The following is a 27,974-nucleotide window of genomic DNA, read 5'->3' as shown; positions in this document are numbered from 1 at the left end:
TACATCTTGGCGCTCTCGGGTCGTTTCGTTAACTTGGTAGGCTCCCGGCAGACTGCTTCGCATAACATCGATTTTCACAGGGCGTGGCATCTGCCGGCTTTTTTATTTATGACTTCGAATTTTTATAACAAATTGCCTTGACTTGTTAAGTTTAAAAAAGAAACAGCAGCATAAGGTTTCCAAATTCGTTTCTCTGCAGATATCGCAGTTCTGTGCACTGCATTTGTTAGAGCATCTCAAGCGATTGAATTTGATATATAAGTTTAGAGCTCGGGTGAGCTTGTTACGATGTCTACGAGGGTTTTGCAAAAGTCCTAATAAAAATTATTGATGGATATCACAGCGGTGTGCAATACAAAAATGATCTTTTCAGATGTATCAAGTGCCGTTTGCAGAATTGAGACATATTTTTTTATTGCTGAGTTACAAAGTAGAGAACTTTATGGATGAGTATTTTTCAGTTTTGTGAAAACCATTTTTGTGAAAAATGTTGAAAAGAAATCAGTTTCCTACCGTCACTTATACTTAAATGCACTACTTATTCTTTGCGTGCAACAAAGTTAATCAAAATCGGTGACCTGGTGGCTTGGACAAACAATTTCTCCGTCCCTAGTATAGGAGCTCCCGAGCTAAAGCATGAAGATCAGCTGGATTAATATTAATAAGTTGCAAAGATACCCGCAGATGGCCTTATTGCAGTTGAAAACTGTCATATTTATGTTTGGAGTGATCGTTTCAATGTGCTTATTAGTTCAATAGCTACACAACACAGAGGCTAGCCTGGCTTCCACCAACGTGTCAAGACGAGTCATTGGTATTTATCACTGTAGTATGACTCCAGCCAGACATTACCAGTTTTAAGTTTTGCAATAAGGAACACGCTGAAGTATGAGTACAATCATGAGCAACGTGATTACATGGCTACGCATGAGAAACTTTACACTGAAATGTAGCGTACAGTTTGAGTCACCGTCACTCTAACTTGAAAAATAACGGAGCTGGTTTTAAATATAAACTATGATTAGGTCCTGTTAGCTTTCTTGCCATCCTTCGCTATCGTATCTACAATAGTGTAACGAGGCAAACGTGATCGGCTCTTGGGAAGGATATACACATACTACACAAGTGCGTGCCCCCTCTGGTATTTTATTGGCATTGGCTAAACGTCGAATGAAGGTTAGTGGCGTGGCAAATGTTTCTTACATTGATACATAGCTTGAGAGTAGAGGGTGTCATGTAGTACCATCGCTGTCTTGATGTGGCATGGGGGCCAGAAAAAAAGAAAGAAAAAAAGAAAGGACAAGAAAAAGAGAGAAACAGAGAAAAGGTAAAGTTAGGCGTGTCAGTTTTGGGCTTCAGAGGGCAATAATGCCCCGCCTTCTCTGGTGGTTTTAACCTCACAAAGCCCAACGAATAATGCTTGCTAAGCTGAGTTTGATAGCTCTGAATGCCGATTTCAGCGAGGGGAACTTTACACAAAACCCAGAGCAGCATTTCTGATACGCTGGTTTCTTTTCAGTTCTAGATAGATGAGCCAACTAATTACTAGTTAAACAATTGTTGTACTTATTATTAGGTAGTTAACATTTCATTATCTTTGTACGAATGTGCTTACTCTCCATGACCAGAAACGAAGGTGAATAATTTGCTTTAATTTTTTATCACGTTGAACTGCGCCTGCGCTTTGAAAAGTATAATGCGCAAACATTTTAGCCACCCTGAAGCATGTTATGCTCTGTGAGATAGCTGCACCTTGTAGCTTTCGTGGCAGCTCTCCTATTTTAAAAATTTAGAAAACCATTTCGGTAATAGTTCATACTCTCGGAAATATGCAAACTCTTTCTTCTACTGTCGAGAGCGCGTTCATATGGAGAAAAACAGCCTCTTCTTTCGCAACTCAGCACTTGGGATCTCTCAGTGTCACGAGAGCAAAATCATGCGCACGTGTCCGCAGAATTCGATACCGAAGAAAGCCAGTAGGAGTGACAGACTTTTTCGTTATCGAGAGACAATTTTCAGTGGTCGGATGGCTTCGCTATTGCCGTCCATATCCCGAGTGGTCAGCACCCATTTTTATGAACCGCCCTTTAGGGTAAGATGTATTGTGCATATGCGTTACCTTGGGTCATATTGATTCCAATTCGCTAAGTTAATTTACCACTTTGCAACTCGCCTCGAAAAAAATTTTTTTTGCAGTATTATCTTCAAAGACGTTACGTTGTAAAATGATAATAACGCAGAAGGCTATATTTCGGCAAGACTTCACTGATGTTAAGGCATTCTAGCAATTTTGTCTAGCTTGGCGTTATTGGCTCGGCATTTTTGATATTTTACAACTGCATTAAATTGCAAGCATAACTAGCACATAAACCATCCTCGCCTTCCTGTCATTGTCACTTTGCCAAAATATACCGCATCAGTTTACGTAAATGTTTATTGTAATAATGAACACGTCGTACCTATACTGTGTAACCATCCCTTACCTGGTCATAAGCGTAAATTTGCGTAAGCGCTATTCAAGCCTTATGGCTTGCGCGAGTCGGTAATTCATAGCGCCTCCTTTTTCTTGAAACGAGTGCGTTTTGAACCATGGTGAACATCTTACAGTTCGAACAAACGAAGTATAAGTTGCATAAGAGACTGGAGAAGAGGCGACCCGCGCGAGTGCCAGCGGGTCGTGGGAGCTCCCGCTTTCACCTTGTTCTCGTTTTGCTCATCGCCTTGAATTTCCATCTCCTGCCTTCCCTCTGCTTTCCCTGTATTTTCGCGTGGTAATTCGTAGCAACCACCGGTCACAACGCGAAAGACGGCAGAATGAAACACAAACGGTAGCACCGACGTTCATCAACGGTTCTGAGTGACGCCTTACAAATAGGGAGCACACGATCTCTTTGGACGTGGCCGTATATGTAGTCAGTTGTTGGACTTGCTGCGGTGGTTTAGTGGCTATGGCGTTACGCTGCTACTAAGCACGAGGTCACGGGATCAAATCTATGGGGGCGAGTTGCGAAAACACCCGTGTCCCGTGCACTTGGGGCACGTTAAGGATCTCTTGGTGATAAAAAGTTAATCCGGAGTCCCCCACTACAGCGTGCCTCATAATTTTTGGCACGTAAGACAGCATAATTGAATTCAATTCAGTGAGTTGTTATGACATTCTTATTTCTTCTGCCATTCTTCTGCACATGCCTGTACACATGCGGCCTATAGTTGGCCGGTAAGCAATGTTCTAATAATAGCCGCAATGGCGAGAAAAAAAACAAAGGCATGAAGACGCAACAAATATTAAGCTAGGGTTTTTTTACACGCCAAAACCACGATCTGATTATGAGGCACGCCATAGAGGAGACTTTGGACCACATGAGATTCCTTAGAGGACACCTAAACCTAAGCACACGGGTGTTTTCGAACTTCGCCCCCATCTAAATGCGACCGCCATGGCCGGGATTTGATCCGGCGACCTCGTGGTTAGCAGCCTAGCATCATATCCACTAAGCAACCAAGGCGTGTTGACGCTAAAGATGTGCTAAAGCACAATAAAGCACAAACTTCGAACTGAGTTTATTCCTTATACGGCCATAGAGATAGGTACAAAATCCACCAAATTGTGTGGTTTTCATCTTTCTTTAATTGCCCCATATAAAATATAATCACATACACGTGACTTGGTAAGCACACAACAAGAGCCACTGAAGATGTATTTCCCACATATACTTTCAGGAGTTCAAATTTGCATAGCGATAAAAGAAATGATGATGTGTCAGCGAATTTTCCCCGTCGTTCTTATATAGAATGCCTCGATGATATCACGCGTTCTTTTTCTTTTTTTGATATAGAATGACGGGATGCTCTTTCTTTCCCACCATTTCATATATTATAGACGTACGAACAAATAGCACAAGCTTCAGTACTGTTCGAAGCCATCGCCGCGTTTACGTTCCCTACTCTGGCGTCCTTGTATTTCGCACTGCGCCTGTTTTTTGCATGAGACGTAGCTGCTTCCCCTTAATTTGTGACTTGCAGATTTATTGTTATTTCCTTCTTTTTTTTTTGCTTCGTAAGACCACTCTTCTGTAACGCTTTCACGGTAGGTTGGAGGTAAATAAATAACATAAGAATGCAAATTTCATTCCACACTGTAGTTGCGCTGAGGACTTACCGACGTTGTCATCGCTTTCGACATCAAAAGGAGTGACCTTCTGGTGTGACGGGCTAGGTTTTTCCCCGGCTAAACAATGCGCAGAGAGATGTAGATGAGCGAGAATGTTTTAGGGAAACATTGCAACGCATCTCTTCGGGAACTCCAAGAGCCTTATAAAACAGCAAAAAAGACGTGGATATAGCAAACGAGTGACTTACGCCTGCCAAAGATGTTGTAGATTAAAGCTGGAAAAAAAAAGAAGAAAAAGAAACTGTGAGAAAAAAAAAGAAACTGTGAGAACTGAAGAAAAAGAAACTATTGCTTTCAAGCGTTCCCTTGGCGCTGCAATACTGGCTCTCGTCGTAGCATGAAATGTGTCTGATACAAGAGTCAATATATAAACTACACAAGTTAAACGGTGTTTAGCACCAAGAACGAACGCCTGGAAAAATGTACCTAGTCTGTAGCAAGTGTATAAAGATTGGGGAACCCGCAAAACCTCCGAGGCTACTGCGAAAGAACTAAAGAGAACACGTTGGGGGACTGGCTGCATGGGGACGCAATGGAGAAAAGCCAACGCGCGCGTCCAACGCGAGCGCTCTCCCGTGACGTCACGAACCGCTAGGTGCACCACGCCACAGCTACACCGAGCGCCCTCTCCCCCTCTCCCGTGACGTCACGAACCGCTGGGCAAGCCACGCGAACTTGGCGCTCCTTCATCTTGCCGGTGACACCTGCTGATTGCGAGCAGAGGTAACGTCTCTGGCTCTCACTGCAAAGTTTCCTCGGACTGACCTGGGCTCGAGTCCACCTACGGGCAAACACATTCCGAATTTTATTTTCCAATCTCTTAGTTTATTATGCCTGAATATGTCCACATAAGCACCTTCCATACCCATTATGACCTTTTTGTATACTCTACATCGATATTATACATACTATACTTGCATTTTAGCGTTCCTATCATTAAATGTGCCTTCACCGCAGAACACCGGCAGAACACCCGATGACTCAAGTAGTGCTTTCGCCCTACAAAGAAAACAGGCAGCTTATATATATATCAGTGACGTAGCCAAAAATTTCGTTAAGGGGGGGGGGGGCGGAGCTCACGTTGCACCTCGGTCTCTTCCTTATAGAATTTGTCGACGGATCAAATACGTGAATAATAACTGCATTGCCATTGCCAAAGATGCTGCAAACGAATTCTTTAAAGCTACGCACTGTCAAGACAAGTAAATATGTATTTTTTTCATAAAAGAATGTATTCGTATGTCTCAAAACTTGTGCCAGAAATAACTGATATCAATGCTTCCATGTTTTTGTGTATTCGATAAGTAAAAAGAAAATATTACACGGAGCTTAGAACTATATCAGTTTTAACCAGCAAAGCAGTTCATGCCGCTCCTATGAAAAACGTAAAGGCTATGAAATGTACAAGCTGAGGGCAAATATTTTGATGAAACTTTCTCATTCAAAAACCTTGTTTACATTCTTGTAAATTTTAAACGGCCAGCAAAAAATCTCAATGACGCTGTTCTTCGTTCCAATGTATTGCGAACGAGCAGCTGTCACCGGTAGTGTATTGCGAGTAATTGCACCTAAATTATAGTCACAAGAGAGAGTACATATAAAAGGCTCGTATTCTGCAAAATATACATTAGAAATGCGAAGACAGAAGGGAAAACACAAATGCGGAGATGCAGCTTGATAAAGGGCAAAAAAGTGCCATCGGTAACGAAGTTCGTTGCATGTATACACAAAACCTCGCAACAAGATATTTAAATATACGTATAAGTCTCCAATAGGTCTACGTATCTAAGCAAAAGTCACTGCATATAAGGTGTCAAGCAAGACAAATAAACATGTTGCGCAATCACAGATTTAGGTCACAGAACCCTAAGGCCCGCCCCCTCTCCCTCAACTCCCTCCGATGCAACGCGCGCAACGGAAGGCGGCGCGCTTGCTACCCGCTTTTCTCCCTTGGACACACAAGACTGGACCACCATTGTCGGCTCACCCATCTCCCCCACCACCCCCCTACCCCTTCACTCGCACATACAGCATTCAGCGGGCGGTGACGATGTTATCGCCCTTGGACTTTATACGAAACATGACGGCGACGGCAAGAATGCGCCTGGAGTGTCCATGTAATTGCTATCGCAATAGTATAAAGGACTATCTGGCAACTGAAGCGTTCCATGGCCCATTACTTTCCGCAAAAGAAGACGCAGTAACGAAATCGAAATTTCACCATGCGACAATTCACTGAGCTGTAACAATGACTTTTCTTTGATGGGGCGGGAGCACCGAAATGAAAAAAAAAACGAGAAGGAAAGCATGTTGGCCACAATCGAATGCCTACTTTGGGCACCTAATGTGGCAACCGAAGGAATATCGAAGAAAACATGAGACGCTTCATCCACAGAGAAGCATACGCATACTGCTTGGTATCCTACACCGCCGAGACAAGACTTTCCGGAGAGGTTGCGCTCAAGCGAACGCGTTGCAAGCCGTCGAGTCCCCACAGTGATGTCAGCGAGCGACCATTGTTTCTTTTATTCGTCTGCTAGCTAGAAAGCGTCCAAAACTCGGCCAGGCGAAAATTCACTTGGCCAGAGAAAAACCAACACGCACCGAAGTGTGCCAGGCGGTGATCGAGGCAACAGGAGCAAAACGCATGCGCTCTATCTGACTCTGGCAGCCAGCGGGTAGCGAAGACAAGAAAATTGAAGAGGCTGAATCTGTCCTCGCGATTAAAACAGTAGAAAAAATAAGAACGTAGTTACCTTTGCTGGCTTTATTGTCTTGACATTTATGGATGCTTTGAGGCAGGAGAAAAATGTTGATATTCTTTTCTGTGACATGATCGCACAAATGAACCACTACAACGCTTCATCTCATTGGACCTAGCTGCGTGCTTGGTCAACTTGTATGATAGTGTTTTGACTTGGCTTGTCTCGTTGTATCGTCCTATGTACGACTTTAGAAAAATCAGTGCACCTTTAGCGTTAAATGTTTATGAGAACATTAAACCCCCAAAGTTCCGGAATTGAAACTCTTAAGCACAATTTTGGAAATGTCAGTGCACTTTTCGCCTCACAAGTGTATAAGAACTTTATACCCACAAAGTTTGGGTATTGAAATTCTTGCACTCCGTAGATTCCGCGACCTCCGCGAGATGCCACGACGAGCCCGCTCGCCATCAAAGCGGCCTTGAAACCTTGTGATCGGATGGGGCTCCTTGCGTTAGGTGACTCCAGGTACATGGGCGTTGACACGAAATCTAGCCCAAGTTCGCAGTGTTCACGCCCAAATGTCTTTTCGGGCGTGAAAAGGACGTTCTAGACAAAATCCAGAATGAAGTCTCAATCGAAAGACATCTGCAGACATTTGCGATTACAGTACGGCGTGTACGTCGATTGCGACACGAAACCAATTCGTTGGCCGTCAGTATTTCCGGGCATCCGACGACGCCCAGAGAAAAATGTAGGAAGGACACCGGGACAACTTCTCTTTACACTGCGACAGCATCACCCGACAACGCCGAATGACACATCCCACCGGCGCGTCTTGCCTTCTTTAGATTCGCCGGCGAGTTTATATGCGAAAAAAGCCCGGTGTAACAGTGGTACGTTTTATTCTTTCAGCGGTTCAGCGAAGCAGAGAGAGCCAGACAAAAACATGCAATCAACAAGCTGCACGCGAAGACATTTCTGAGAGACATACATCTGAAGTGACACGTCTTCGTTCCGTCTGTTGTGACTTTTTTCTCGCGGTAATTACGTGTCAGTCATGGCACGCATGTGCCATGCGTGGAAGATTTATTTCACTTTTCTTCTTGGTACATGTACGCGGTTATTCTTTTTTTTTTCTACAGTCCTTTAGTGGGAGTAGTCTAGTATGCTGGGTGTTGACCCAAGTGTGTGTTAGGAATCATCAGTGGTTATCTGCTCGATTTGCAAGTGAGATGGTCAGAGCTGTCAGGATGTTTACTATGCAGCCCTTGCCATACGCGTTATGGGTATTCTTTCCGAGCTGCTTTTGTTGTCAAACGTTTCAGCGACTACAGCTGACTGTTTTTTTCGCTGGCTACAGATATACCTGTCTGCGTTTTGCGGCCACGTGGTCTGTCTTTATCAAAACGTTTATTTTTTTATAGAAAAGCTGCAGACTGTGAGGACGAAAAAAAAAAGAAACACCCACTCTTAGGTCTGTATCTAGTGCTCCTCTTCTATTATACTTATTATATTACAATGAAATTATTAATTCGGGTAAAATCTATTCGCACCGGAAAATGCACTGATTATACACTTTCCTTTTTAATGAAAATCGTAAGCTTCCAGTCAGGAGCTGACAATGTCTGCCGTATGCGACCCGACCCATTTTTATTCTTCTATGAATTTCCTTATCATGATCATCGTTCCCTTTGATTAACTGTCATAGGTAAACGTACTCCTTCACAGACTCTAGAGGCTGACTGACGATCCTGAACTCTTGTTCCCTTGCCTGGTTATTCATCACTATCTTTGTCTTCTGCATATTGATCTTCAACCCCACTCTTACATTATCTCTGTTAAGGTCCTCAATAATTTTTCTAACTCGTCTGCAGAGTTGCTGAATAGAACAATGTCATCGGCAAACCGAAGGTTGCTGAGGTATTCGCCGTCTACCCTTATTCCTAAGCCTTCCCAGTTTAACAACTTGAATACTTCTTCCAAGCACGCAGTGAATAGCACTGGAGAGATTGTGTCTCCCTGTCTGACTTCTTTCTTTATAGGTATCTTCCTGCTTTTTCGGAAGTATCTAACAATAACTCGAGGTAAGTTGAGCGTATGCGAGCTCATCCACAGTGTGCACGAAATCGCAAGTTTGTGCAGGATGTATACGGTTTATATGTACGTTACCTTGATAAATGAGAGTTTGCAAGGTCGTCCGTGACGCAGGCGCACGCAGCTGTCGAGATATCACGATTTTAAGTATGCCATTGCATACATAGAGAGTTAGCGGTGCTAAGTTCTGGCATATGCCTAGTCCTGGCCTGACCTTTTGCGTGTGTTACGCAATAATTATGTGACTATTACAGTCAGTGGATGATGATGCTCGTGAAGGATCCCTATAAGGTATGCTCAATTCTACATGCTTTACGATATACGGTGCTCTACACTATTGTGGGAAGGTTACATTCTACAGACCAAGGAAATAGACATCCGTGACTGTGTCGCTGGAAGCGAGCACTTTGTAAGAAAGAAAGAAAAGCAAGAAAGAACAAACAACCAACGATGCTCGCGGCTTTTCTTTCCGCAATAAAAGTGACATTTTGTGCGTTGCTCAGGACATATGGGGGGCTTTTATGAAGCGGGAGAGCCCGTTCATATAGCTCTCCCAGTTCGTTCGTGGAGTGGCAGCTATATACGAGTGCCCGTGTTCGGACAATATTTCAGAGAACAGCGGCAACGTCTATAAGAAAGAAGAGAAATTCTTATTCCTGCTTTGCCTGGTTAAAAAGGTGCAGTGATGCGCGAGCCAGAATTGATTCAGCTTACGAATGTCGAGCTTACAGCGTTTCTCATGTGCAAACTCGACTTACTCTAACTTCTGGAAAATTTGGCCCTCCCCATATTATATTGCGGTAGTCGTTATGTTAAAGTGCAGTATATAGTTTTGAACTTTTGTTCATACTTTGCCGGTGACAGAAGGTTGCAGCGTCTAAAGTATATATTGCACGCAACTGATAAATCATCCATATTTTAACATAAGGCTGACGAAAACAGAACTACATGAAAACGAATGAGCCTATTCGATGGGAGCTACGCATATTTGGAGTAATGCAAGTAGTCGCTACGCTGCAATAGTTCAGTGATTTTCCTGAGGAGCTCTACGAAAGTGCTCTTACGCATTCACGAGCATAGACGAACATTGTAACCTCGGGAAGTGCATGCCCTATCAGAGTATGTTCGACGTTTTCAGACTGAAGGGTGCATTAGAGATAGAAGAAGAGGGGGGGAACAGGAAGGACAAGAAAATGGAAGAAAAAAGACAAAAATGATTTTTTCCCACAGACGTTTGGATGCAGCTACTAGGTCACATGCTGCGGGGAATACAGAGCGATAAGACTGAACCAAGTGCATATTGATGGTAGAAAAGCGTACAGGCTGAGGAAAATGAAGAACAAACAAACACACAAGTGGTGATTCTAACCAGGCTTCAGAATGTTCGCAGGTTGTTCAAGCATACGTTACCGCTCTGCACTTATACAGTTAATGCCACTACTTAGTGGTTGTTGGATAAGACCAGGTTAGGCACGGCGAAAGCACATGCACAGCTGAAGCCGAATTAGGGACGGAATTTCTACGCTAAAGCATGGTGGCAAAACTTACCGTGCATAATAGGATAGCGAGAACGAGCGGCGATTCACCGAGGTTTTCGCTCTCTCAAAAACTGATTCCCCGCAACACAACCGCACGATACAAGGCCAGTTGTCGAAAAAAAATATGCTGATCAGATGAATCGCTTTTAACAATTGCATTTGCTCAATAAATGACACACACACTGATATACTTACAATACAGTAGTGTTGTTCTTATTTTTCTGCGCTTCTTTGTGTGTGCTTTGACTACGACTGTCCTTGTACACTTTTTTGTATCATAATGTGCATGGTTTCTTTCATTGTTCCTTGATAAGGGTTTCTACTACTATTACGTTGTATAATTTGTATACAGTTGAACTTCATACACAGCTGCGTTGCTTGCTGCGTTGCTTGCTGCCAAGCCTGATGGTCAGTCGGCGCTTTAAAGTCATTCTACGAGGTATTTTTTTTCACTGACCCCAACATCATTGTCTCGTAGATGTTGATGTTTGAAATAAATTTAATGAATGAATGAATGGAACCGACCAATCGTGTGTTGCTCAGGCGCGTGACGAGATCAGTTCGAGGCAGTTGGAGCATTCGCAACGTTGCACGGAAGTTGCACGGCCACAGCGTAACATCACGTGCCCATGGAATCCACTTCCTATTTGACTTCCGCAAAGCATTGAGAGGACGCGCACGCGACAGACTGGCACACACAGCAGGATTCCAATGCCTACCCGGAGCAGAATCAATGACAGCACGTTTCGCCGAGCTGGCTGAGCCTTCTGAACAACAAATCGCTGCGGCAGATGGCGTGCGCGATTGGGCCGTTTCTTTACACGAGCGCCGTATTTGTGCTCCGGCAGTTGCGGGCGTGATGCGGTTGCGGGATGACCAGGGTATTCTATATGCGGGTAAAGGCATATGCGGCGTGCGTGCGTAAAGTGCATGTGCTGCAAGAAAAACGAAAGCAAACGAAAAGACCATACTTTGCTTAAGAGTTGATTACTTTCGGCCACTTTCACATTCTCAAGACTTGACGTAGGAAATGTGTTGTTATTGTCGTTCATGCGCGCTCGTAGGTTTGCGTGTCTTGATGTGCAATGTCGTTATTTGGGGCGCACGCATGCAATTTTGAATCGTGCACCAGCTACGCTGCCAGCATTAACCTATAAAGATGGATTCATTTATCGACGAAATATTTCGTGGATTGATTGATTGATTGGTTGATTGATTGATTGATTGATTGATTGATTGATTGATTGATTGATTGATTGATTGATTGATTGATTGATTGATAATCTACGATGGTCAACCACTCAATCAATTAAACAGTTGTGCTGTGACAGACGTCGTATGGCGGAGAGTTCCAGATTAATTCTGTCCACCTAAGGTACCTTTCACCTGACAAGCAGAGGCAACAGACGCTGATCTTATGTCCGCCTGCACCTATCGCGAGAACGAATGTCGCTTCAGTGAAGTACGAAGCAGTACGCGCAGCGCAACGCACCTTGGTGGTAGGCGTAAATATAGAGCAGGAGCAGCAGGAGGACAGTGGCCGCAGCGAGCATGTAGTAAGGCCTCGCATCGCACTTGAGGCGCTTCTCCTTCCACTCCCTGTGAGAACAAACGCGATGGCAGGGTAGCTGGGTAAGTGCAAAGCGATTCGCCGAAGTCGAGGCGTATGGGCCGACATAAGGAAACGCACTGCTAGCAAAGCGAGATGAGCCACATTAAAGGGCTTGGGGCTGGCTGGTTGACGTTGCGCTTGGCACATCTACTTTTGCCGAAGGAATGTACAGATTTGTCCACCTATCGAAGCGTCGATCAGCCTGTCCGAGAGACCGTACTTTTGTTCACCCTTGTTTACTCCCAAGGCAGTATGATGGAAGCGTTCTACAGTGCGAGATTAGGCGCATTGTCTTCGTCGAAAGTTTAAAAGCAAGCACACGCCTGAGAGTAGACGACATCGGCTCGCATATGCTGAGATCCTTGTAGAAATGTGTCCCCTTAAAAAGCACGGGAGACTGAATGGAATGGTGCTGCTCACTTCTGCAGAGCAACCAACGTGCTATGTGAACCCTGCATCAGTGCCGTGAGGTAATGTCAACTTGTGGAATGGCTTCAGAACATCACACAGGGTAGGAGGAGGTTTCTGTTGGCCTCAGTGAAGTTGGATTACTGAATGTCCTCTGTAAAGTAATAGAGGTACTATAATAGTGGCTGTTCTGTCTCCAAACTACATTTTGGAAATCGTGCCGGACGCGTTGGCCGTATCGGGGAATATAATGCCGTCTCTGTTGCGTACACTAGAGCCGCATGTTTCGTGGTGCTCTCGGCCATACGCTGGCCTCTTCAGAACACACGTCGAATTCGGATTCTCTCTTCACGGGCGAATTCGCACAGCACTGCCGACACTGGGGACGAATTCAAGAAGCTTTTCGTTCGTAAGTGTTGTTCGCTATTGGCTGGCCACCACCATTGTCTCACAATATGGCCAGTATCACGAGAGAATGACATCATCTCTTACGAACAGTTTTGGGGTAAACATTTTTTTGGGGAATACTATCCCCGTTTCCTGATGTGAGGTGAGCGTAAATATTCCTATAAATTTTTTAATAAATATATCGCCGCTTCTCTCTGCCTTTTATCTCTAGTTCCATCTCTCTCTCTCTCTCTCTCTCTCTCTCTCTCTCTCTCTCTCTCTCTCTCTCTCTCTCTCTCTCTCTCTCTCTCTCTCTCTCTCTCTCTCTCTCTCCCTCTCTCTCTCTCTCTCTCTCTCTCTCACCTCCGTTCGGTTTCAACTCAAAACAAAACAAACGTAGCCGGTAAATGCGTGCAATTACCTGCACCATTTCTTTTCTGGCTGGTTTTGACAATTTATTTGAAAACGTCTACTTCATGCGCGACCACGTCTGCACAAGTTAGCTACTGGCATGCAAAGGAAACCGCCCATTCGTTCGATGCTGTGAAACTCATCGCGGCCACTCTGTATGGCGTATCTACGAAGGAGTTGGGCTATTGGGTATATTGTTTTAGCACGTGTCGCCTTCTCTGTAAAAGTGTAAGTTCGTTTTTTTTATAGCACGTAGAGTTAGACTTACGCGCTCTGCCTGAGCACTGGTGCTATAACATTTGATGCGTTTAAATGTCAAGCAGGAACATCGGTCTGCGTAGGGCATTAGCCCACCGATCGGTTTTTTAATAAGAAGCCTTAGCTTGGATCACACTCCTATTATTTATTTATTTATTTATTTATTTATTTATTTATTTATTTATTTATTCAGTACCCACAAGCGCCAAAAGGCATTACAATGGGGGAGGGGGGGAGAGGTTTTACAAAATAGTTAGAAATGTCCACAAACGATTTTTTTTGACCCGACGTGGGAGGAAAAAAAGATAACAAGAAAAGTTCAACAAACGTTACAGAAGTTTCGAAACACGGGAAGTTATACATGGACAACTCAGCCAAAAGCTAAAAGAAACGGGGTAGTTGAGTCACTTCAACAGGGCAAACAATACATCATTTGATACGACGTTGACGACACCGGCAGGTAATTCATTCCATTCCTGTATAGTTTTTGGAAAATATGAAGTCTTATGCAGTTCTGTCTTGCATGGAACTTCTCGTACCTTTACCGCATGGTCTACGCGTTGGGATCGGTAATGAGGTGGCATTATATATTTGTCCCTTTCTATACCAATTGTACCGTAGTATATGGAATGAAAAAGCTTCAGTCGCAGTCTTCTGCGTCGTACCTCCAAGCTATACCACTTAAATTCTTCCTTAGCACTCGTGACGCTAAAATTAACTTTGTATCGACCTGACACGTACCGCACACCCAGATTCTGTGCTCTGTCAAGTTTATCAATGTCACGTGCCGTCGGAGGGTTCCACACTACACAGGCGTACTCAAGGACGGACCTTACGTACGTTTCGTACAGCAGCTCTCGTGTAGACGTGCTGAATGCTCTGGAGTTCCTACGAAGAAAACCTAGCATTTTCCCTGCCTTAGCGGTTACATAGTTAACCTGTTTCTGCCATGATAATTCGGAAGAGCTCTTATCAACGGGGAAGCGCTGTGACTGAAATAGACTGTTTAAAAGCGTAAGTTACTGATAGGTAGCTGTTCTCAGCAGGTGTTCTATACAGGTCTCTCAATGTTCGAAAAAAAATGTGATAGGCAAAAATAAAGCGCCAGCTTGATGGTTACGACCATCAAACCAAAAAAATAAAATAAAAAAAAAACATTCCAGGTCTGTAAACTGCATCTGACAGAGATTAAGCATAATAAACGAAGAGGTTCGCTTCTCGTGAATTTTGCAAAACTCCTGTTAATAAGAAAGAGTAGGTTCGAAAGTCGTGGGTCATGTGACAATTTAAGACATTTATTATGTTCTGAGAGATAAATTTTATAGCATCGAACTTTGGGCCAAAGTATGCCGAAATTTCGTTACTTATGTTTGTTCACAACAACGCCTCAATAATAGTTTTCTCCCACTTTTCACTCGTATTTATCTTACACGTGACACAATTTTGATATCAGCAGTTGCCTACGACGATATTTATGGGACTCGCTTGAAGCCTGAACCGGTTGAGCTAGACCCAATGTTACCTAGGGATCAGAAACCTCATGAATGAATCAATAAGTGAATCGATAGAACCCGAAAGAAAGCTTGACCTGAAAGCTTTCTTTTTTAAGTTTGACAGAGTTAAAATGTTTCCACAGGGTCTATAGCACAGTTATTTGCTTCTATTTTCGGCATTTCAAACTTTCATTAGTAGTTAAGTCTTACACTTCTTTCTTGGCTTTACTCATGTTCGTACTAATGTGCTACGGAACCTTCGCACAATTTTAGGAGGTCATCGTCGTCTGAAACTTTCGTGCATGGTAACTACGCGAAACGCTCTGTTCTTGCACTAACATAACAGTAACGTAGGAGAGTGTCGGTCGACATCGACACCTTCGTGTCTGAACAGTCCAATGATTCCTGGGGGGTCTTTCTTTTTGTATCTGCTTTCCTGCCTGCCTTTATCGCCCATCTCCCATTCCGCGCGTTGCCAAGCTGACCATTTAGCCATATTTTTGTAGTGTACCAACCGGGCGCGTCCCTGGTTAACCTCCCTACATTTCCCTCTTCGTTTGTCTCTCTCTCTCTCTCTCTCAGTTCGAGATAACCTCTTGCATCGACGAAATTACCAGCCCGATCTTCGCAAGTGGCTCCTCGTTATTCCTAGGGCTTGACTTCGAGATATGTGCGAGTCTTTCCACACCAACCCACACTATTCACACGCAGGCGTCTTCAAGACGTATGAGCGCCTGTGGCACCTTTACTACTGGCGAGGATTGTTTAGCTTTGTCCATATATTTTTTAAACTCGTGCCCGCAATACCAAAGCTGCAAATACCCGCCTCATCCGGCCCACAGTCGATTTCAGACGTTTCCGTGCCCTGCTTGTGGCTTCGACTCTGTGGTAATTAGCCTGCTCGGGCCGCTGCTACCTCTCACACCCACTGACAAATGATGCATCATTGTCGCAGTTGATCATCTCACACGGTATGTCGAAGCCGCTGCTCTACCTGCAGCCACCGTCAGTGACGTTGCATTCTCTAAGCTGCAACGCGTCGTTCTTTGTCATGGCCCATCTCGGGAATTGGTGAGCGATAGAGGCCGTGTGTATTTGTCGCAGGTGGTTGAAGCCTGGCTTGTAAAATGCCACATTTTTTAGTGAATCACCACAGAGTACCATCCTCGAACTAATGGCAATGTGGAGCGTTTTAATCGAACCCTTGGTAGCATGCTCGCCATTTATGCTTCATCGGATCATACAAACTGGGACATCATTCTCCTGTTTGTCACGTACGAATATAATACGGCTACGCAAAATACTGCAGGATTTCCCCCATACTTTCTCCTCTATACGGTTGCAATCCATTCCACAACTGTTATGGCCATGGCGTCTCGGAATCTGATCTCGTCCTGCACAGTGACCATTTATACATACATATGCTGCACAGCTTTTACTTATGCCTATACTTTGTGCTAAAATATATCGCCACGTGTCAAAACACAAAGTTGTCACTGTAGAAACTGCTGAATTGTATCTTTGCTTTTTTTCCGTACACGGGGTTGCGCACAGCGATCAAAGAATATGGCCATACTGCTACCGACGCGAACTAAGCGAAGCTGCTGGAGGCACGTGGCTTGGCGTTCGATAGCGGGGACCGTCCGCGCCGTCGTTGGCTGAATTGCCTCATACGAGACACATCGACGACTAAACGTGCTGCTGCAATGCTTGCTTTGTTTGCGAAATCTCTTTACTCTGCGTTTGCGAGCACCTTTATTTTTCATTTCTTTCTTTTCTTTTTCTGCAGCAGCAAACAAGCATGTTTCCAGCATAGCAATATCTTATAGCTATCCATGGCAATATCGCTTTCGGACGATATTTTTTACAACTGGCCAAGCCAGGATTTGTCGGCAAATGGTCACAGCCTTTTATGGCCTAAGAATTGTACTCGAACTGATGATGTTCATCGCGTGCTTTTGTTACTCTTGTTACAGCGAATGATACGGCCAATCTCACGGCTCTGTATTTTGCAATTTCGAGAGGTGATCATGTCTCATACACTGTTGCGAGAATCGCCTAGGCCTGGCGCCATGCAGCTGGAAAGGGTACAAAATATCAAGTGGAAGGAGTGAATTATGATAAAAGATAAGACTGTCGGGTATATTGGAACAATTTGATGCTGGATGATTTTTGTTTTGGTTGGATGGTTACGTTGTTACAAAATTCTTAAAATACTTTGCAAATATTTCTGGTGTGCCTCTTTTGTGGGGCGCTCCAACGGAAAGTTTATTGGCTTTGAGCGGCAAGGTACTCTGGCGACAGCCGAACAGGTGTCATGAGGTGTAAAGCACGACGTTTCTTGAAAAAAAAAAGAAACTCTTGCCGTACGTTATTAGTATCGGCAATTCTCCAATAGCTGCATAAAGCTGTATCCATGCGACAACAAAAAAAGCGCCTACAGACAATTATTGCGAGCGCTCGCATGCTTGTCAGAAAAAACAGTTTTATGGAGTACAGTTTCCGAAACTTCCTTCAAGCCTCCAATGGCGGCTGCGCGGCAAATAACACACACACACACACAGAAAGAGAGAAAGTGCGTGTGTGGTAAGATTATTTCTCTTCTATTTCTGGTATTGATTTCGCACGCACACACGCACGCACGCACACACGCACGCACGCACACACGCACGACACACGCGCGCACACACACACGCGCGCACACACACACGCACACACACGCACACGCACGCACGCACACACACGCACACACACGCACACACACGCGCACACACACGCACGCACACACGTTTTTTTATTTTGTCATATTTCGCATCACCTTCTCGCGCGCGAAATCAATACAATAAATAGAAGAGAAATAATAATACTGCAGGTAATAGAGACGAAAACATAAATGTGATTGCGATCGAAGCTCGAATCCCGTTGGACACTTCTTTCAGGGACGGGATAAAATAAAGACTAAGTGTATTTGCAGTCATTACTTACTTCTGTACTCCTCACTCTATCGTTAGTTCGTCAGCCTTTTCACCGAGAATATCTGGTAAAAGTTGCACTTTAGTGTTTCAAACTTTGCCACGGAAGAAATAAAATGAAGTCCCTTTCGTTTCGTCATTAATTCCGATCGTGTTCTCTTGCTGCAGTCTAAGCACGCGGAAGAGTCAGTGGAAGCAGCCGCATAGTTGCGCCTTACAATTGGGCCCCAGGCCATCCTTTATGTCGGTCGAATCGGCTGCGTTTATACTTTATGGATGAAAAAGAAAAAAAAACTAGCTATGCTTGAACAGAAGACGAATAAATGTTTTTTTTTTATTTGTGATGCCCTCAAGGTGCAAATTGTATTTGTATATTGCAGAGGGGAGGGGCGAGAATGCATTCCAAGAGTAAAAATTACAGGATTAGTTCTAGGAATTCGCAGTGCAGGGAACAAGAGAGAGATGGTTATACGCTAAGTTGGTTTTGAACCAAGAATTTCATGAAAATGCCTTCTGTAGAGGTTTTATTGACTTAACATTGAAAGGTTTGAAATAATGGACGAGGAAAATATTTTGAAAATTCCAAAGTTGCATACAACAATAAAACGTCTAACTGTGAGATTTCGTTTCGCCGAAATAATGATTCTCTAAATTCAGTTAGCAGGCCGTTAATTATTTGACCTAACATATAACCTATACAATAGTTATCGCTGATGTAGCGAGATCAGAGGTAACTGCGCTTAATGTAACCTTTGTGTTCTGCTTTTTTCCAACTAAAACAAAGCCCACAATAGAAAAACAAACGAAGACAACCCGCGTGAGCGACGGCAGTGTTCTCTAACATAAACCTCGTAAAATACGGGCTTAGCTTACCATACTTGGAACGTGTGGTTGCACTCTTTCCCCGACGCCTCAGCTGCTTTCTGCCCTCAGCTTCGGTCTTTGGTGAACTGGAGGCGTTGGCTTTGTACGCAGCGTACTAGATAACGAAGTTTAGCTTTAAAGTGCTGCGATGATGGGCGCACGGACGCGTTGTTACGTACATTTAATGCGAATAGTATTGGCATTATCAGAGCAGCTTTTTTTCCCGGCTATCTAGCCTTTACCTATCCCACCAAAAACGCGGGCCGATGCCGAAGATAGTGCAGTCTGAAAAAATCATCAGCCATTCCACTTTCTGAAGATGGATTACCAGCAAAGCTGTGTAGCAAACGACAAACAGGTGACAGAGAATTTTGAACAAACGCACGGATACATTTATTGTCTTGATCGGCGGTCATCGTGACGAAAGGTACGTCACAATGGCCACCGATGTCCAAAGGAGGAGGAGAGGGAGGAGGAGAAAGAAAAGAAAAACGGCCGAGCAGTGGCACGAGCACTTTCGCGCGGTTACGCGGGGCGCTAACGAGCCAGCTGTGGAAGATGAACGCGCGAGCATGGGCATGAGACACAGCTGGTCCTGATAGTTATTGCTCGCATACTTCAAAATTTCATGGAGCCGTAGCAATAAACAGCTTCGCTGTAAAATGTGGGCCCAACCCGAAGGTTGTGCAGCACAATATTTGGGCTGTTCTCCAATGAACATTTTGATGCCAACTTCGGTACGCGTCCCTGGGGCAACTGGGCGTGGGCCAGTGGGTATATACTGCTGCATATTCCAGTAGAACCGGAAGATTAAGAAAATGACCGAGGTATTTACACTACCATTCACCTACCTGATAAACTGGTTCCTCTTGGTGATGTCGACGGCCTCTCCACTGGGCAGCATCAGTTTCCTGTAGTAGGACACGCGTGGTCGCCGCTCTTCAGGATTGGCCTCATCTTCATCATCGCTCTCAGACTTCGATGAAGAGCGCGTAGGCTTCGGCCGCGGTTCGGTCTGCGCGGAAAAACCTTTGGAGGGTTCCGGCAGAACTTTGCTGTCGTTGTCTGTCTCCGTGGTGGATTTCATCACGCGCTTCCGTGCACTTGCGAGGGCTCCGTTTCTCAGCCGCTGAACAGGTCAGGACGTTCTCCTTGAACAATGCAATACAATACAATACAATACAATACAATACAATACAATACAATACAATACAATACAATACAATACAATACAATACAATACAGTCTTTATTGTGCATAAAGGAAACAAAGTATAGATAACAGTACATATAGCAACGATCTCACTGCGAAGAACGTTCAGCGCACGGCCATCATTCGTGCGAAATGTCGGACGTTGGGACGCGTCGTCGGGATTATTCGTTTCATTCAACACACGCGCGCACACGCACACGCACACGCGCACACGTCTATCTTTCTGTGGTAAATATTTCAAGTACATTTTTGCCGTCGTCGTCGCCATCGCCCTGATGTTCCTTATAAAGTTCAAGTGCGGCAACACCGTCGCAGCGCTTCGCATGCTGTATGTGCGAGGGAAAGTGCGCGAGGGCAGCTGACGATCGCGGCTCAATCTCGCGCACAAGGGAGGAAAGTGGGGAGGAAACGTTCCGTCTTCCGTCGCGCAAAAGGCCCGGGGGGGAGGAGAGGTTGTGGGGCGGCGTTGTACTCCGGCAGCAACTGCATACTGCGCGACCGCGACCGAGGGGCGCCGCCGACTCCAGCTCAATCTAGCGTGTGCAAGGGAGCAGAGCGGGAAAGGAACGCGTCCTCTACCGTCACACGCGTGGCGCCGGGGAGAGGGGAGTGATGAAGGGGGGGGGGGGGGGGGGGCGTCGTTGTACTCCGGCAGCCACTGCACATTGCGCGGCGGCGCGCGCCCTATATTGAAAGTGGTTGGGGTCGGAGGCTGTCTAGGTGCGACGGCGGCTTACACCTTTGTGCTTGTTGGGTTCGCGGCCGCTCAGTTTGCGTTGAACCGATACACAGCATGAATGTCACTTCGCTCGCTGCTGCTGCCGCGCCTTCTCACGCCAGCCGTATTGGCAGCGAGTGCCCGCGCTCATTGAGTGTAATGTGTTCATGTTTGTCTGCGCGCTCTGACACCATGCTTGTTAGTTTAGGTAGTAAGTGAATGTATACAAGCTTACACAGCCGATAAATATACTATCCTTACTTCGTACAGCAGTCTACACACTTGCTATGGCAATCAATGGGTGAAACTTTCGGGTGAAACTGCAACTTTTATTTTATCACAGAAGTGATATTTCTCTGTTTCCCGCATAGTTTCGTATCACGGAGACTACGCCATCCCCGGACTCGGCTCAACACGGGGAAGCGCAGATACAGTGAGACGGCTTTGAGTATGGCCATCGGTACTAAATCAGTGCAGATGTACTGGTTGCCAGCTGCTGGCTCTGTTCTCTATTGAATTATGCAATGGAACAACAACTCTATTTAATATCCTCACTGAAACAAATATGCGCCGTAATATGCACAAGTGCTTTAATAAATCTAATTGATTTATTAATGATATATTTAAAGATGATATAATTACTATTATCTAAAAGTTCGCCCTGATTGAAAATTTCCGTATCTATTTAGGTATATGTTTATGCCACGCCTTGGTATATGACATGTGGTATATGCGGGTTATATTTCCGCTCCATTCTAGCACCAAAGCTGCCCACACATTATCTTACATTCTTGACCAAGTTATTCTTCGGAATTTTGAGTATGACCACCCACAAACAAATGTCATGAAAGCAAGCACCGACAGCGCATGCCTTTTATTTTAAATCTCCTCAGATTTAAATGTTAAGTGCAAAACAATAACAGAAACCTGACAATTACGTAATTTTTTTGGCGTGGCTGTGCATGACGTCCGGGATCGGAGGTCGTGCACAGCCAGTGATGATAGCAGTGAAGGTAACTAGGTATAAGACGTTTGGTTGTGTCAGGGCTGTCCCGTGTGTACTGTTAGGCGAGACAGCAGCAGCCACTGTCGGCAAATACGGGGAGAATTTTCGGGGAAAGTTTCACACAAGTGCTTTAAAAAGATTTTCTGTGAAGCGAGACGTCAGCGCCTGCTAGCCTGAAAGCCTGTCATTGCACAAAATAAAGAGTGGGAGTGTTCAAATAGTTCTACTGTAGTGGTAACAGGGAAGAAGCGCAGTGGATAAGTCTTCTTGCGTCACATACATTGGCTTGTAGTATGCTCTTTCAGAAAATGTTCGCCTAAATTGGCGGGCTGGTAACTCAAATCCTGTGATTTTCCCTGTAGTTTTACTAAGTGAACAAGAACACTGATAGACTTAAATTCTGAAATGGCAAGATGTGCACTGACGTAAATAACGTGTTCTCAAGAAAGTACCCTCTTGTACTGATCTGCCTTTAAATATTACTATACGCCCTTCCTTGAAATGTTTGCTGTACTAATAGTCAAGAGCTTCTGAGAGCGGGCGCAAGAACTTGTCTCCAGACAACGGTGTGGCGTCTAAACCAAAGCGTAAGCGGTGTTAGTGTCATTTTCAGGCTTTCCTTCCTCCACTAACTAGATACGCAGCACGAGCCCCCGAACTTGTGCTAACTCCTGAGCGCTGTTAGCGTCGTCCTGAGTCATGTGCCTCACTTCGAGAGGTCCGGCCACTCGCATGGCAACAAGTGGAACGCCCGAGGAAACGCTGCAACGAACTTCCTTCGGTTTCGTCACCGAAGCACGCTAGCCTTTTACCTAAGGGCCGAAGAAGGCTCCGCGAATCAGGAGGACAAATAGTGGCCGGCCACTTGGCATTCTGTGGGGTCGAGCTGATAGCACACCCCCTTCTTCCCTGCTCCCTAACCCCACACCCACAAGGTGCCTTGCGTGTGCCTTTCGAATTATCTTTTATACGGGAACCACCAGTTGCACGCCGCATAACGACGTGATTCGTTAGCCCACGCACATCCCTGCCTCAACTGCTGTGTCAATGTAGGAAAATATGCGCACTGCAAACAACCATTAGTCAAATTCTATGGCGGCGCCGTAATTAGGTGCTTCCGATGGTCGGCCCACCTTCCATAGGGGCACCAGCAGCTACGCCGAAACGGGTTTTGCCGCTTCGCCAGGCACTGTCCACTGGTGTGCGCATGGGGGCGCGCGACTGCGAACCGGACGCCGGTGCGTAACTAATTTCGAGAGCGCACTTGGCATTTCATTCATCGGCTGCTCGCGCAGAATTGATCCGGAACGCTGGACGTTCAAATAAGCGTTATCTTCGGCTCGGCTCGGCCCGTTACCCTTACTGTACCGATGGGGCAGAATGCTTTAAGTATTTGCTGACCTTTGCAGCGTTTTCTAAGCGCCTGCAGCCACCCGACATTTAGGAGTTCTGTATATTTAGGTGGCTCTTCCAACAGTTCACGACATTAAGGAGGTTTTTTGTTTGTTTGTTATGCTGTTAAAGGAGGGAAGAATAGGACACTAAAGGAAGATATATAAGCCAAGCTAGATTGAAAGATTATACTTCTGCGATAACTAATTCGTCATTCGTAGCGAGAACAGAGCTCTTGTAAGTGAGAAAATGACAATGAAAAATTGTAGTGGCGTCACTTTCTGTGGACCATGATACGTCGCATGGGACGTCAGCACTTGCTGATGCTCAGAGAGCTCCATACAGGAAGGTCACATCGAGATTGCGTCATTTCGTCTGTTTTGGCGCGGGCAGTTCAAATTGAGGAGCAGTAGCGGGACATTGGGCGGCAGTTTTCAATGCAACAAAGTGATATACTGGCACACTAAAAAAGATGATAGACTTCTAGAGAAGCAGTCTATCGGTCTAGCTTGACGTAATATTTTCCTTTAGCATCAATTTAATGCAAAAAAGTTGCTATATATACCGCTCCTTTAAGATAACATTTTCAGAGAACAGCGAACACTATGAGTTAGTCTACGTTCTTGTCAGTTTTTTTCTTTTTGCGCTTCAAAATATGACGTCGTACCAAGTCCCCTATCGGTCACTCTTCGTCCAATAAAGTCACTGAATTATTCGGGGCACTGTCTTGAATAGACGTAAGTGATGGTTGAGCTCAAATAGCTGTTAAATTGTTTTGAAATTCCCGAGAGGTGGTGTGGTTGCTTAAGGAATTTAGAAGGTAACGACTAACACGGCCAATAAGGTCATAGTTGCAAAGAAGAGGAAGGAAAAGTTCGTTGAGAGCAGTCAAGAAGGCAACGCAGAGGTGCTTAAAAACAGAATACGCAGTAAGCAACGGGAAAATGAGAAGATGAGGTGGGAGTCGATGACAGAAAAAAAAAAAGAGCGCAACAACAATCAAATATGGGAAGTTGGAAGATCAATAACATTGTAAAAGTAGGTCAGAAGTGTCTTTGAAACGGGGCTAATAATGATTAAGTGCCCTAACCGCAAACATACGCGCACCTTAAAAACGCTCTAACGAGAGTGCATGAGTGAAATATGCTGCATTTAAAACAAAACATTAAATCGTGGGGATCTAGCCGACATCTCGAGTTGATAAGGGAGCGTACGTAGAACATAATAATAAAGCGAACAGAGAAGGAATTTTATCGTCTACGTTAGTCACAGTAATCAATATGGGTAAAACTGACCGGTGTTGAAGTGACGTTTTGTTGCCAAGCGAGACGTTGTGGGTTCAATTCTAGGCCTCATCCATGCGCTGGTGCAAGGCAAGAAGGCTCCTGTGCCGAGCCATTCGGCGCAAGTTAGAGACACTGAATAAAAGAAAAAAAAATGGCTGTGGCTTAGCTAAGGTTAAGCCCAGGATGCGAAGCATACTAGCCTTTATTTTAGTTGTTGAACCACTGTTTAGCCTGGTGAACTGCTGTTGCTTGGCTATATTTGGTTCGGCTAGACGGAGAAACAACTCATGCAGGCGAGCGCGCGAGCTGAGACCCGGCTATGTAGCTACGCGGCCGCAAGCGAGTGCACGAGTTGAGCCTCCGCTTTTGCAGCTGTTATGACGTCATATGGTAGCTACGCGGCCGCGCGCGGCGCAGCAAGGAAGAGCGTGGTTGTGCGGCTAGTATGCTTCGCACAAAAGGCTAGAGTGGTGCTAGTAAATCGCCCTGCTACCACGGAGAGCAATGTGCTCGTGCCGTGAGAACGGAGTCGGCCAGGCCATCAACGGGGCGACGCCACCTGGCGTTTTCCGCACCAGCCCACCATGACGTCGTGAATTTCGATCGTGTCAGCGCGGGCGTAGAGAATCGGATGTCGTCCATCTTAACCAAAGATCCAGAGACTGGGATTAGCAAGTTTCAAGCGAATGTCCACCGTTGTTCACGGACATCCTATATTGCAAAAAAAAAATTAGAACAAAATTTTTCCGTCTGTTTAGTCTTTTTATAAGCTTGTGTACGGACGCCCGCAAACACTTATGACTGGACGCGATTACAATACAATGCTGGTAAATGAGGCAAATTAGAGGCGCAGTGGGCTTCCGCAGGAATGAATACTTTGTAGCAAACACTGAAATTATGACCCTAATAGATGACCTCGACATGTAATCGGCTGCATAAGTCTGAGTCGTCAATTCAACTCTTTTGTTTGACCGTCAAGCAGATGCATTGTGTCAAGGAATGCCAACGCTGTGAAGCATTGGCAACGCTGGAAGGCCTTAGAAGCGCTACACATCTTCGGCGCCCTGAATATGACGGCAACCATCGCACCGTTCTCACAAGGGCCACGACGCTACTCGCACTGTTGCGAGTCACAATGCCAAGAGGACATGCTTAAGTAACCAGTGATGCACCATTCCTTTCGTCTGTACGAAGGCAGTGCCACATTTTAACACGCGCTAAGTGTAAATAATGAATGAATTACTCTGAAGCAAAGAAAAAAATCAACAGAAGCTCACAAAATACATTTTAAGGCAATACAATATTGTATCTTAGCAAGATGCCACTACGCGAGCAGGTTTTTGCTTACATACGACACGCGAATTTGTTGGCAACGTCAAGGGGCGCCTCATGCCCTTCCTGAACCCCTTTCAGAACCCAAATGAAAATTCGTGAAATAACAGCATGCGCATTTCTGTCAAAGTGAACCGCAGCCTTCCCATTCCCACCACAGTCCAAAGACACGATCTTAGTGGCAGACAGTTCCCTTCAGGATAAATGGACGCAAAGCGAGACAGAAGTGTCAGTCGTACTGGTTTTATATCCAAGAAGAAAGTTCGGTAGTGGCTAAGCTACCCTAATTACTTTCGCCATTATTGTACCTCACACGGGCGGAAGCGTACAAATACAAGTAGCTAGCAGTGAAACCGTAGGAAAATCAGCTTGCTGTAGCGCCGAATGCTATTATCCATCTCACAGTCTGATGACTATTCTTGTCTAGGCACCAAGCCAGTTCCGCGCTAAAAGCTAGTCTTTGAAAATAATCGCCTGCGTACACGTTAGGTACACAGCGGCCACTTAACTGTGTCTGTGGTATATAGGTGAATGAGGAAGGGTAGTGTACCTTACCTTGCTCTAGCTTCCTTGTCCTGCTGATAACTGGTTCTCACCTCTCGACAGTTTACCTTTCTTCCTCCTCTTCTTTATTTAAGGAGCGTGCCGCTTGTGCACAGCGAACCCAACAGCAAAGATTTTAGGCTAATGATCATTATGAAGAAGATTATAAGCGTGACTTCATTAACTGCCAGATTAATTATTTTAGTTCATTTAGTATGAGTACCAAGCCATCTAGACATTTATCTAAATGAAGGAGCTGATCTTCTAAAACGAGCTTCTTTATATGGTGCGGTGATATCAGTGCTGTCGGCCACTGCGCAAATCACTGCAGCTCTTTAGAAAGATATCTCGACTTTATGCGTCGAAATTATCCTTGGAGCTGAAAATGATGTCCTAACCGACAATTCGAAGTGTCATTTACAACGCTGCTCCCCCGTTGCTGTATCTCAGCATTTATTTACTTGCACAGATGTGGTCCGGCGGTATCCCCGTTATGCTACATTTGCAGTTAGCCTGTAACCGTCGATCACTTTTTAGTATCCTGCCGGCAGTTTTCTACTCCACGAAAGCGATGTTTTGAAATTGCGCTTCGTAATCGAGCTAGGCTGCTTTAATGCAGTACTGTTCTGCTCTTACTTGGCCCACGAGTATTAGGATACATGTACAGAAAAGCTTGCTGCGCCATTTATAATTACCTCTGCGACAAAGAAATACTACCTGATTAATATTTCTTATTTTCCATGATTGATTTATTCTCCTTCCATAAATTATCAAATGAGAAAATTCAGATAGCAAGAAGACAAATTCACAGTAGTAATATAAGTGATATTATTATTCAAGATTTAACTCGGTCATTACGTCGATCGATCGATCGATTGATTGATTGATTGATTGATTGATTGATTGATTGATTGATTGATTGATTGATTGAAAACTTTATTGTTCCACCGAGCTGGGGTGCCCGCCTCTTAATCTACACGTAGGTAGGGGGGGGGGGGTGAGGACGAAGCAGTCCCCGCGCGTTGAGGACGGTGAGTCTTCACGGCCTCAACGGCCAGGCGGATTGCTCGACGCTGGTCATCTTCTGCCTCGCTCTGGAGCAAGGCCTCCCAGGCTTCTCTACTGTCAATGTTTTCCTTGGCCCCTGGGGAGCCAGCACACTCCCATACTATATGGTCTAGCGGACCTTTTTGCTCACAAATTTTGCAGAGGGCGTCGTTATAGTCCCTCGTCTGTGTTATGTAGATCCAATGTGGTGATGTATAATTGTTTCCATGGAGGCGTCGCCAAATGCGAGCGTCCTTTGTCTTTCTTGTCAGTCTGGGCACCCCTTTCGCATTGGATTCCTACCCATTCCATGATTTTTCTCCCTGTTTTAGACTGGCCTAATCTTTCCAACTGAGACACTCGTACTGCCTCAGTGAGCTCAACTAGCGTGTTGTGAACCCCCATTTTGAGGAGGAGGTCTGTCGAGGTCGAGTCTGGGAGCCCTATGGCTCTCTTAACGCTCTTCCTAATGATCGCATCTATTTTCTCCTTTTCTTCTCGTTTAAACACAAGATATGGTGTGGC

At 45.0% G+C, this 27,974-nt stretch overlaps 1 protein-coding gene and 1 long non-coding RNA gene across 4 annotated transcripts in view; one reads left to right on the top strand and one right to left on the bottom strand.

Annotated features, from left to right (window-relative positions):
• The window catches only part of LOC139057230 (uncharacterized), a 348,067-nt gene that overhangs the window by 21,027 nt on the left and 299,066 nt on the right, over positions 1-27,974 (top strand). The gene's annotated exons all lie outside the window — the stretch shown is intronic.
• Positions 1,131-26,503, bottom strand: LOC139057809 (uncharacterized). 3 transcript variants are annotated; one of them, XM_070536560.1, is made up of 7 exons: positions 26,415-26,477; positions 24,537-24,659; positions 19,765-20,064; positions 12,001-12,107; positions 4,360-4,386; positions 4,160-4,228; positions 1,131-1,252 (listed from the first exon to the last, which is right to left on the bottom strand). In XM_070536560.1, exons 3-7 carry the CDS (start codon positions 19,998-20,000, stop codon positions 1,233-1,235), a joined length of 459 nt encoding a protein of 152 aa, XP_070392661.1. In that variant the 5' UTR covers positions 20,001-20,064; positions 24,537-24,659; positions 26,415-26,477; the 3' UTR covers positions 1,131-1,232. The 3 variants fall into 3 exon arrangements, with proteins under 3 accessions (XP_070392661.1, XP_070392660.1, XP_070392662.1); XM_070536559.1 differs by lacking the exon at positions 24,537-24,659 and having other exon boundaries at positions 26,415-26,503; XM_070536561.1 differs by lacking the exons at positions 1,131-1,252; positions 4,160-4,228; positions 4,360-4,386; positions 24,537-24,659 and adding an exon at positions 4,415-4,952 and having other exon boundaries at positions 26,415-26,503.

The sequence above is a fragment of the Dermacentor albipictus genome, chromosome 3 (assembly GCF_038994185.2).
Source record: "Dermacentor albipictus isolate Rhodes 1998 colony chromosome 3, USDA_Dalb.pri_finalv2, whole genome shotgun sequence".
Lineage (NCBI taxonomy): Eukaryota > Metazoa > Arthropoda > Arachnida > Ixodida > Ixodidae > Dermacentor > Dermacentor albipictus.
The sequence above is the reverse complement of the archived record's forward strand: the minus strand, read 5'-3'. Positions and strand labels throughout refer to the sequence as shown.

Excerpts from the sequence above, each read along its gene's own strand:
- LOC139057809 (XM_070536559.1), bottom strand. The coding sequence starts at position 20,000 with ATGAAATCCACCACGGAGACAGACAACGACAGCAAAGTTCTGCCGGAA. Across the intron at positions 4,387-12,000 it reads TATTTACGCCTACCACCAAG|CTTTAATCTACAACATCTTT; the intron begins GTGCGTTGCGCT and ends TTTTTTTTCCAG. Across the intron at positions 4,229-4,359 it reads CTACAACATCTTTGGCAGGC|CCGGGGAAAAACCTAGCCCG; the intron begins GTAAGTCACTCG and ends CGCATTGTTTAG.